Source organism: Salvelinus sp. IW2-2015, linkage group LG18, assembly GCF_002910315.2.
Source record: "Salvelinus sp. IW2-2015 linkage group LG18, ASM291031v2, whole genome shotgun sequence".
Lineage (NCBI taxonomy): Eukaryota > Metazoa > Chordata > Actinopteri > Salmoniformes > Salmonidae > Salvelinus > Salvelinus sp. IW2-2015.
This window is the reverse complement of record NC_036858.1, coordinates 13848473-13859631: the sequence shown is the minus strand read 5'-3', so window position 1 is coordinate 13859631 and position 11159 is coordinate 13848473. Positions and strand designations below refer to the sequence as shown.

The 11159-nt window shown below is 43.6% G+C and overlaps 1 protein-coding gene across 1 annotated transcript; it reads left to right on the top strand.

The window, feature by feature from the left end:
- Window positions 1-1395: 1395 nt before the first annotated feature.
- Window positions 1396-9013, top strand: metrn (meteorin, glial cell differentiation regulator). Its single transcript, XM_024008037.2, has 4 exons — window positions 1396-1751; window positions 3052-3488; window positions 5185-5244; window positions 6061-9013. Exons 1-4 carry the CDS (start codon window positions 1651-1653, stop codon window positions 6372-6374), a joined length of 912 nt encoding a protein of 303 aa, XP_023863805.1. The 5' UTR covers window positions 1396-1650; the 3' UTR covers window positions 6375-9013.
- The last annotated feature ends 2146 nt before the right edge of the window (window positions 9014-11159 follow it).

The following is an 11159-nucleotide window of genomic DNA, read 5'->3' as shown; positions in this document are numbered from 1 at the left end:
TGGTCATGTTGCTCGAGCAGTGCGCCTTGGCCGGCGAGGGTTTGTTGGAGAGGCTCTGAGTCTGCTGGGTTCATGTCTTTGACCAGATCGTACTGTCACGCGGAGTCAAATAGGTGAACCCAAGAGCAGACTCAAACGAGGAGACTGGGATGACCAAACTATTTATTGAAACACGGGGGTAAGATTGAGTGCAGGCCAGGGGAAGCTCGGGCGGGATGCCAGAAACCAGGTGCAGAGGCTGGAGACAGGGACCAGAGTTAGAGCGGGCAGAACTGTAGCGGAGAGGAAAACAGCATCAGGCAAGGGAAAACAGAAACAAACGGCTAGAAACATGGGCTGACTGAGCAGAGATTACGATCTAGCAGCGTGGAAGAGGCAGGACTGAGTATGTGTAGAGGTTTGATTATGGAACAGGTTGCAGCTGGTGGGGATCTGCTRTGACTCCAGCACACCTGTCTCTGCCCACACAATCACACACACACACACACAGAGAGAGGGAGAGGGAGAGAGCACTAGGGGAGTGGCGGCAGGTCAAGGAGACACAGGATGAGCACTAGTGGGCGTGGCAGGGAGTAGATGTGACACATAATCCTCTGGTTGAAATTTCACCCTCAAAACAACAGTTTTGATTACATTTTACAAATCCAATATTTTTTCCACGTAGATTCCACGTCACAATACGCTGACAAATTCCGTTGTAAGAACGTTGATTTAACCAGTTTGTGCCCAGTGGGCCTCACAGGTTAGCATTGAGTAACCGATGAGTCCAATCAAGGAGTTAGAGCTTTTCTTGGCTAGCATTAACACAATAAATAAATATTCTCTGTTCATACTTTTCTGTCTCAAGGTAGAATTTTCTGTCCGTCTTGCTTGTGCTTCTAACCTGCACTTTTTAGGGGTTCAAGCAGCAAAGCTCAGAGAAACGCTATTATATTTCATAGTGGTCATTATTATCTAAACGCCTTCTTGTACATGGTGGAATCATTCATATTTTCCACTGAACCAGGTTTTTTTTCTAGGAGGAAGGGCTCCAATACATGTAGGTCTATTGTCAAGAACTTTCAAGTTAAGAATTTCACTTTAACCCTGTGTTTGCTCATAATATGAGAGAGGAAATATGAGGACAGTGCCTTCACACTTCAACAAAGTAGGTTAATATTTGTGCCCATGCAACTCATTTTTTCTTCTTCTTTGTACATGCTTGTTTGACACAATGGTAAATTGCCGCCTATCTATTACCAACAAGGCTTGTTCTTGCATACTGATAGATCATTCTTCTTATGTTACTGGCAATAGCTCACACCCCCTCCCCTTCTATCGTATGAGTGGTTTAAAGTTTCTCCTCTCCAACTCTGATTGGTCGACCAACTTGTGCTCACGGGCAAAAACTTCAGACGACTCTTCTCTTTACGCACTACGATCAGGGAGGCAGAGTAAAAGTAGGGAGAGTCTGTTTAAAAGTCTAACTGAAAGTATCTTATCTTTTCGTCAAGAAAAGGAGGCTACCACGCTATGGAGGTTGTCGAGAACAGCAAAATACAATTCGCGTAGATAGGAATAGTGGAGATTCCCATGCGTAAAGGTTGAAGGGACGGCATCTTTGGAACATTAACTTTTTTTTTATCAAAGTCGTAACACCTACCGAAGGAAATGGCTATTTCTTGGATTTACAAAGTTTGGATCCTGCTACTACCCATTTTTGATAGCGCGGTGTCCAGTTATTCCGAAGACCAATGCAGCTGGCGAGGGAGGCAAGTATAACTTTTATAACGGTTTATTCAAGTTTAATTTGTTTTATGGAGAACCATTCACATTTTTTTTATATAGCTAGGTGCAAATAATGTTTTGTTCAGGTTCTACTTTAGTTGAAACAAGTCGATACAGGTTTTGGGCGCAATTAAATGTTTCCAGTGTCTTGCAACAAAGTATTGCGCCTTGGGTTGCAGTCTTGCAGAGTGAGCTAGAGAGAGGAGAGGGTTYTGCCGATATTATAACGGTTTTATGTGTGCACAGGGGAAATTACTTGTCGCTTTTTGGAAAAGGATGATTTAATATTAATTTTATAAAACCAAATTCTAGGCCATGTTTTGCAGATGAAATGACCTACACTATGCAAGTCAGTCACATTTTTAAATGGCACTGACGGGCGCATTTGGTGACCAATAGGTAGCGCTTCTTCTTTTTGAATGCAAATGGCTACCTCAGTTCAATGTGTATTTTGAAAGCATGTTTTAATCGTTTTCAAAGGATGCACTTGAAATGAGTGAAATGCACTGCAATGAAAATCTCCAGCTGAAAAGGTTCATCTGTTCTCATCCATTTTAGCCAGAATGATTTGTTTATTTATTATTTTTCAAGCTTTCCCTCAGTCCCTCTCAAAGTTGCCCACATCTAAAGCCTATACCCAAACCACACATCCTGCAATGTTCAGTGCAATATAAACCCTGGATTGTTGATGATAGAATTGGACATTGACGAGGCTTTGAAGCCACCTGTCGGCGATATTGGCACTCCCCAGTTGAAGCAGTCCTCCATAGGATGAATGGAATTCTACACTATTTCAGTTAAAAGTTTCAAGGACAATTTTTTTTTAGTGGCCAGTAGTGGCCAGAATTTTTTAGTGGCCAGAATTTGTAACATCACTAAAATTAGAAATTAATTTTATTTWATTTTATGTTTAGCTCATATAATATAATTTAAAAGTGTGCATTACAGCATCTGTAATATAAAAAACGTGTCAAAAACAAATGTAGACATCAATAAATGCATTTATATAGCTTCCAGATMTATTTATTTTTACAATGAAGAGTACCAAGATGGCTATGCGGTGGACTCAATACAGCGCCCCCTGTTAGTCATCCAGGGTTTATATACATCATTGGTTTATAAAAATTGCACCACATCCTAGAAAGTGACACGCTGGTGACTCCAATTTTAGCCAAGAGGACAACTTCTGAGGACGAGTCTGTCTAGCTTGGAGGTTATAGGCGATGAAGTCCAATTATGTAACTTGGTCTCCCTTTTCTCTCTCTCCCTCTTTCCATCCCACAGTGGTCTGTCCCAGCAGCCAGGCAGTGTGGAGCAGATCTCCCTCCACTGCTCGGAGGGTGCTCTGGACTGGCTCTACCCTAAGGGGGCGCTTCGCCTCACCCTGTCCCCCAGGTTGACTTCTGCGGCGGTGGGGCCGGGGGGCAGCAGCTCAGGCCTGATCACGGCCTGCGTCAAGCCCTCGGAGCACTTCCACGGGGCCCAGCTCTACTTGGAGAGAGACGGGGTCCTGGAGCTCCTGGTAGGGGACCGTCTGGAGACGTCTCCCCCACCCCGGGTGCGCTGCTTCAGCCGCTTGCCCGGCGAGAAGGTAGCCCTCTTCCTCCAGGCCACGCCTCACCAGGACATCAGCCGCCGCATTGCATCGTTCCGCTATGAGCTGCGAGGTGATTGGACGGCACGCCTGTCACTCGACTCGAACCCCATCATCAGTAATGAAGGTGAGTTGGAACGAGGAGGGAGGCAGCCATGCTAGATCAGTCTGGGTTCTGGAAGGGTCACATTTGGCCGGAAATAGATACACATTCAATATTTCTCTCAACACAAAGCAAGGAAAAGACAGTGTTAGATTTGTTTTGAATATGCTCCCTGAGTGTTGATGGGCCTAACAAACAACTTTTAGAATTTGTTTTAGCTCAGATTCTATAACTAAATTCTCTTCTCACCCACATGCTTCCAGTAATTATTTTAGCATGGGTCTCTGAATCATATTAAATTGTATTCTGGCAAACCCCCCCTAAATATGTTTCCTCACTCTTAAGCACAAACAGACCTTTTTGGGGGGTTAATTTTCAGTTTTCTCTGTGTCCAGGCAGAGTAGAGTGGGGGAAGTGTCCTCTAGTTTCCCTGGACACATAGGCCTACAGACCCTGTCGCCTGGTTCAGATTTGAAAGGGAGTGGAGAGAGGCAGAGAAAGAAAGAGAGGGAGGAGGGTTAGTGGGACAAAAGCCCAGTATGTGGGGCCTTCTCTCCAGAGCCCGGAGCTCCTTTCATTGGAGCCTTCGCAAGAGTGTTCTGGGATTACTGCCGTTTCCTTGGCGACAGGGAGGCCCTCTGCCTCAGCTGAGATGCTACCCTCATTTGTTGAGCTGCCCCTCTGTAGGGAGGCTTGGCTCTTAAGAATACACCCCCTCTCCGCTCAAGAGTCTTCACACACGTACACACACACTGGCTGGGCATGGGGGGAGGTTTGCTCTATGGCCAGGGAGAAGGAAGGAATCTCATTTATCAGACTTTTTCACTAAGAAGGGGAATGTGTGGAGGGGGCAGCTAGGAGGGGTGGTGGTGAACTTCTTGGAACTCACAAGGCCAGAAGAACTTTAAAAAATGCCAGGGTGTGTTCTTTTTTTCAGTGCAGTCAATTCAATGCAGCCACAGTTTGGTGTTTTTGTTTCGCTCTGCGTTCCTTTTCTGTGGCCATCTGTGGACTGGGTTCTTGTATGAAATGGAGGGAGGATTTGCTGTATTTTAGTTTCCTCTTTTAAAGTGATAAACAGCTGTGATGGAAGCCGTCACAACTTCTAGAAAAGAAGTAAGTGCCTTCTGAAAAAGTGTAGAAATGGAGCTCGGCCCATTTAAATCTTTTGAAGTTTTACACCCTCCTCTGTTGCCCTTGTCTGGTTGGCTTTGATGAGGTGTGGGTGCAGACACCCTAGCAGGGTTTAGGGGGGGGGGGGGGAGTGTGGGGTGGGAGGTAGTGGGCTGTTCATTTCATTTGGCTTTAAAAACCGTCTGGGGCCATTGGAGTTTCAACTGGCCTTCCTCTCCAAACTGTAAAAGTAGCAACTGTCTGAAAGAACACTGCAGTTGGTCCGTGTGTTTGTCCTTACACTGTGATTTGTTCTATTCGCGTCACGCCTCCAGAGCATTTGATCTTTGTTATAAGCTCGTCTCCACCCTCCTTTAAGTCTCCTTTCAAGTGTGCAACAGGATAGGTTAGAGCTCAAGGCGTTTTTAATATAAAGCTTTTAAATATTCGAACTTGTTTCTTTTTTTGAGGTATTATGTGGTTTACAATATCACGAGGGAGTAAACACATTTGAATGAGGATGTAATTAGTGTTTGTTTGATTAGTGGAGTTCTCCAATTGACCCTCTCTTTCTTTCTTCCCCTTCTCCCTCCCACTCTCTTCCCAGGTGCCTGCAGACCCTGTAACAACACAGAGCTCCTTATGGCCGTCTGCACCAGTGACTTTGGTGAGTTCTCCTCTTTTACAACTTCCTGTTTTGTTGTCCTGGGCTGCCGTATAACAATAAAACAACACGCCAGACCAGGAACAGTTTGGTGTCTTACTGAATTTCGTCCTCCATTTCATGTGGATTCAATACAAAATGGCAAGATAAGCCATTCAGTTGCAGAGAAAAAAAAGAATGATTTTGTGTCAGGATGGAGGAACTACAAATCGGTTGTGTTGAATTAGCTGAAAGTAGGGGTAACACAGGTCTGAGGTTGGTGTAAATCCAAATACTCCCCCCTCTGAACTACTTAATTTATGCAGAGGTCAAAGGTGAAACAGCATTACTTTAGCCTCTCTAGTTCCCCTAAACCCCCACTCCTCAAGGCACCGTAGTGGAATAATCTCCCCCCACCCTAGACAGTGCAGTGGACTAATCCGCATGGCTCTAATTGAGCCGTAATCAGGTTTAGTGGCAGCCCCTTGGCAACATAAAGTCAGGGGGATTACAGAACTGTCCCAGGCAGCTCTCCATACCAATTTCACTGACTCTAATGTTAGCCTCTGGTGGGTTAGGATTCTAGTTACTTGTTTAGTACTTCAGCTGTTTTTTGGCAGCTAAAGCGTGGCAGATATTTTCCCAGTGATTACCAATATTGTGTTTTTAGAATGGGAACAACAAGTATTGAAGAAAATTACATCCATTCAACAGATGGTAACCATCCACCATCTTAGTCCACATTTAGTTTAACTATGATTGTCGTATTTTTAACAACTGCTACAAACAAATTGGGTCAATAGAGCTTTTGCCTAACCAGTTTGTCTCTTCTACCCACAGTGGTGCGTGGTAACATCAAGGCAGTGGATGAGGACAGTGAGCTACGGGCGGCTGTAATCAAAGTCAGCACCACCCGAGTATTCCGCCAGAAATACACCCTGTTTACCGGCACCGGCCGTTTGACCCGCACGGGCGAGATCAGGACCCTGCTGCAGTGCGGCGTCCGGCCCGGGGTAGGCAGCTTCCTCTTCACCGGCCGTGTCCACTTCGGCGAGGCATGGTTGGGCTGCGCCCCCCGCTACAAGGACTTCCTCCAGGCCTACGCTCAGGCCAAGTTGGCCCAGCAGCTACCCTGTGAAATGGCTGTGGACTGACCCGAGCCACCCCAAATCCCACCTGACTACTCCCCTGAATGAGGCTGTCCTGTGAGGCAAGCCCTAACTCGATCAGCCCCCCCCCCCCCCCCGCCTGTCATTTGGTTTGCCAAACCTCAGAGTGAAAGGTGAGGAAGATGGGAGCCTATCCGATGGTGCAGCTATGGGCCGACCCTGCCTTGAAGGTCCCGTTGGATGCAGTCTTCCCCCAAAGACTGAGGAGTTGGGCATGGACATTTGTAGCACCATTCCCAGTGCAATATGCAGTCCTGTTAAGATATGAAGGACACTGTGGACGAGATGAGATTAAAGCATTCGGCACAGGACACATTTTCCAAAAATGCTTATTCAGAATTCTCATAAGAGCTTGCCGTAACAACAAGCAGAAATTTGTCAGGAATGGATTCAGAGCTATTGAGTGTGAATTTGTCTTTTAAACTCAGGAAAATATGTGGGAAATTCTGTGGTGAAGTTACCATCTGTTTGGAAGTCACATAATTGTTATCCCGGTGTTCAAGTACAAGGCTGTTGTTTTTTCTATGGTGCTCTTCAAAATGGCCACTCATTTTCCTTCAATGTTTTGTTTCGGAAAACTGGGGGAAATCTATCCTTTTGTGTCCAAGATTTTCTCACAATTTTATAGTTGAAAGAAACAACGGGGGACTATTCTCAGTGTTGCAATTATTTATTGGAGATTAGGGTGGGTCTTTCTTTTTTCAAGGATTTCAAAAAAAAAAAGAATCTTAATTTGCACTAATAAGGGAAAGGGAATGATCTGGAAAGTCTGATGCTGCAAGCAATGAAAACCAAATGAAAACCTGACTATATGTAGCGTAGAAGAGGAGTGATCAGAACATAATAAATGTACAGATATTGCTAGCGCATGATAGTGCTACGCTAGGGTTAGCACATGTTAACGCTAGGTTAGCACATGTTAACGCTAGGCTAGCACATATTAATGCTAGGCTTGGGCTAGCGCATGTTAGCGCTAGGCTAAGGCTAGCGCAGCAGGTTCACAGCACGATAAACTCTGCAAACTAGTGATGAACGTACTTTCACGACAATAGCCAACTCTGAGATTGTTATTTTTTCGAAGTACACACAGGGCAATTCTGCCTTTTTGAACCCTGTTTAAATATTTTCTGCAGATTTTTATAATACAGTTCGCTGTTTACTTCAAGACTTCATTGTGATATCTCAGTTTGGTTGAAAACTTTTGTTACCTTTTAGTATGCTGTCTGGGAAACATTGATTTTAATATTTGAAAACCCCTTATTTTGAGTTTACCATAATTACATTACAACAGTGTTGCCCATTACAGCCATTTCATAGCTATTCATACCTATTTTCTAACTGTAAGCCTAAGAGAAAAGCTGTCTGCAAAAAACAAGCTGCAAAATTCTACCAAAACAGATAATGAGATGCTATAAGGTCTCCTGGTCCAGATTTATGTCATTGTTCAAAGTTAAATAATTGTGTTAATTGAGTACCACAGTATGAGTCATAAAACCCGGAAATGGTTCCAATCGTTTTTTCACCATAATTTTTTCCATCTGGGATTTTAGAACTACTTCATATAGGTTCTGTGTTTCGTGTAGGCTTACCCTGGTGTAACATTTTGATAACTGCGCAAATCTAACATTTATCAATAATTTGCATAGCACATTTTTGAGAGTAAATTGAGGCAAATACATTGATAAAACCTCACCTTGTCCGGGAGAGAATTGCACAGCTATCAAAACGTTACTGTCAAATTCACGATGTGAAAAATTAATGGCAGAAATTCCATTGGAACCGTAACCATTGTGGCGGACTATGGGAGTTTGGCTAGAAATGTTTCAAGTTTGTGGGACTGCAACTGCTGACAACAACAATATTCCCCTCAGTGAATGTCCATTGGGATATGTCTCAAAGTTGGCAGAAGCAGTTGCACCCAGTAGCTACCTAACTTTCACAAGCATACGTCCGAAATGTTGATAGCCATGTTGAGCCGTGGAAACCTCAAAAACAATTTAGTCCGGCCTCCCGAGTGGCGCAGCAGTCTAAGAGACTGCATCACAGTGCTAGAGGCGCCACTACAGACCCTGGTTCTATCCCAAGATCGAAAAAAGGGGGGTGAAATAAAAAAACAAAAATACAATTTAGTCCAAATATCAATAATTAACTCTTACAGCAATATTAAATGTCTTTGTGTGATACTCTTTCAAACAGCTTTGGGGATAGCAGTAAGCTTCTCTAGACTAGCATACAAAAGGAACAAAACATTAATATCCATGGCCATGATGGCTAGTCAAGTTATGTTGTCTTATGTGTACTAAATCGATGAAGGGAGCAGTTAACACCAAATGAAGGTGATGTGCTGGAGCGGTATGTACAAAAAAAGCGAAAACTGCCATGTTTGCTGATATTGTCAATTGTTTCTATGTGAGTGTAATTTTGTGTTAATACCAATGTGAATGTGATTATGTATATAAGAAATTCTAGAAACAAAAAGCAACTTATGGAGGAAAGTGTTTGAATGTGGTCTGTGATATAAAAAGTCTGAAAAGCACATGTGAATGTTATGGATTAAAAAAAAAAAATCTCTGCATGGTTGCCTCTTCCACCAACTATAGAGTAAAGTTACATAGTTGTGTCGTGATATAGTTGTTATCTCTCATGCACACATCTTAAAACAAGTCACGCTACAGATGACCATGGTTGAACAACATGTCCCTATATTTCATTACATGGATTTAAACCCACAACCTCTAGTTGTCACTTAGATATATTTGGGATAAGGGTCTGAGACTTTTACAACAATGTTAAGTCACTATATGTGTCCTTAGGGGGCCCAAGACGAATGGCTTGAAATAAAGCTAGATAGAGCGAGAGATTTAGAGGAGTGCAAACAGACACCGGGGGCGGCAGGGAGGGAGGGAGGAAAAGGACGGTTGAAATTGTGTTGTGCTCCGACTCCCATTTTCAGGATTCAGGAAGCAATAAATTCTCAATAAGGGAGCGGTGTTCGGAGCGGGACGGAGGAGCAGAGGTGCCACACAGTCGCTCACTGTGTCCTCATGGCAGTTTGACAGGTTTAAAGGGCTATACACTCCCTCTCAACCAACAGAAAACAAGACTGAGCACATATACACTTTCACACTCTGAGTATTATTACTGATTACCAGAACTCTAAATGAAAAATTTTCATTGGTAGCACTGGTGTGCCCAACTTTGGAGCACAACATAAAATTTAGGAGCACCGTAAAATAATTTTTGTTCTAATCGATTGAGATATAGCCTATATGAATTCTAGGTACTTCTGAAGTAGTGGTGTCATTAAGTCTGGACTTCCGGCGCTTCAGCCCCAGAAGTTTTTGATCAAGCCCCGAACCTTTTGATGGTAAATTATTTTTTCCAATTTCTGTCTGATATGAGTTTCCATAACCACACATCACTTGCACTTTGAAGGTTAATTATTGAAAAATTTTTACTGACAAATTTCTATGACAAAAATAAACAATACAATATACTGCTCTAGGCAGTAGCAGGTATTGCAAGTAGCCCCTGGAGTGACCCGGTGCCTTCTGTGATTGGTCGAGATATCACAACTCAGTGGACTGCTCACATCCCTGTACCCCTCCTCCACCCCTACAGCACCTGTTCGATGTCAATGACATCACTCAGCAAAACACCTGTCACTCAGTCAAAGTCTACGGCATAGCACAGAGCAAATATAGATATTCCCGAACTTCTGAAAAAGTGGCCAAAAAAACAAGCAGGTTGAGCAGGTTGAGGCAGCAGTGAATGACATTGGAGGGGGCAGAACAGACAGAAAGGGAAAGTTCAGCAGCAGAGTTAGCCAAACTACAGGTTTGTGCAGGGTTGGTGGTAGCTTATTAGCCAGTCTTCCTCAGCATAAGGAATGGTTAATGCTAATAAGCTAGTGTTAGTGCTCAGCATCCTAACGATATTGGGTGTCAGTCAGAGTTATTTAACAGTATATTGTGAATGGGCAAGCTAAGGATGTTGATATAAGTCATGATATTAGGAAAACGTTTTTATTTCCAGCGAGTGTATTTGATGCGTTTCGTTTCTGTAGCTAGCTTGGTTAGCTACCGGCTGGCTAGCTAGCTGAGACCGAAGTGATGAGAGAACGTTTTTCTGACTGAGACATATACACTATATATACTTCAAATTAGTGGATTTGGTTGTGTCAGCCACAAGCAAGTCCAATACATAGGCCCTTAAGTTATGTTTCCTCAAATGTTATGTTATGTTGGTGCGGCAGGGTAGCCTAGTGGTTAGAGCGTTGGACTAGTAACTAGAAAGGTTGCAAATCCCTGAGCTGACAAGGTACAAATCTGTCAGGCAGTTAACCCACTGTTCCTAGGCTGTCATTTAAATTAATAATTTGTTCTTAACTGACTTGCCTAGTTAAATAAAGGTAAAAATATAATCTAAAAATCTCACATTAGCTGGTAGAACTAACAAAATGAATCATTAACTCCAAGCGGGCTGTCATGTGCCTTTTACTGAGGACTTGCTTCCATCTGGCCACTCTATGACAAAAGCCTGATTAGTGGAGTGCTGCAGAGATAATTCTCCTGGAAGGTTCTCCCATGTCCACAGAGGAACGCTAGAGCTCTGTCAGAATGACCATTGGGTTCTTGGTCACCTCCCTGACCAAGGCCCTTCTCCCCCGATTGCTCAGTTTGGCCGGGCGGCCAGCTCTAAGAAGAGTCTTGGTGGTTCCAAACTTCTTCCATATGATAATGATGGAGGCCACTGTGTTCTTGGGGACCT

Excerpts from the sequence above, each read along its gene's own strand:
- metrn (XM_024008037.2), top strand. The coding sequence starts at position 1,651 with ATGGCTATTTCTTGGATTTACAAAGTTTGGATCCTGCTACTACCCATT. Across the intron at positions 3,489-5,184 it reads CCCCATCATCAGTAATGAAG|GTGCCTGCAGACCCTGTAAC; the intron begins GTGAGTTGGAAC and ends CTCTCTTCCCAG. Across the intron at positions 5,245-6,060 it reads CGTCTGCACCAGTGACTTTG|TGGTGCGTGGTAACATCAAG; the intron begins GTGAGTTCTCCT and ends TTCTACCCACAG.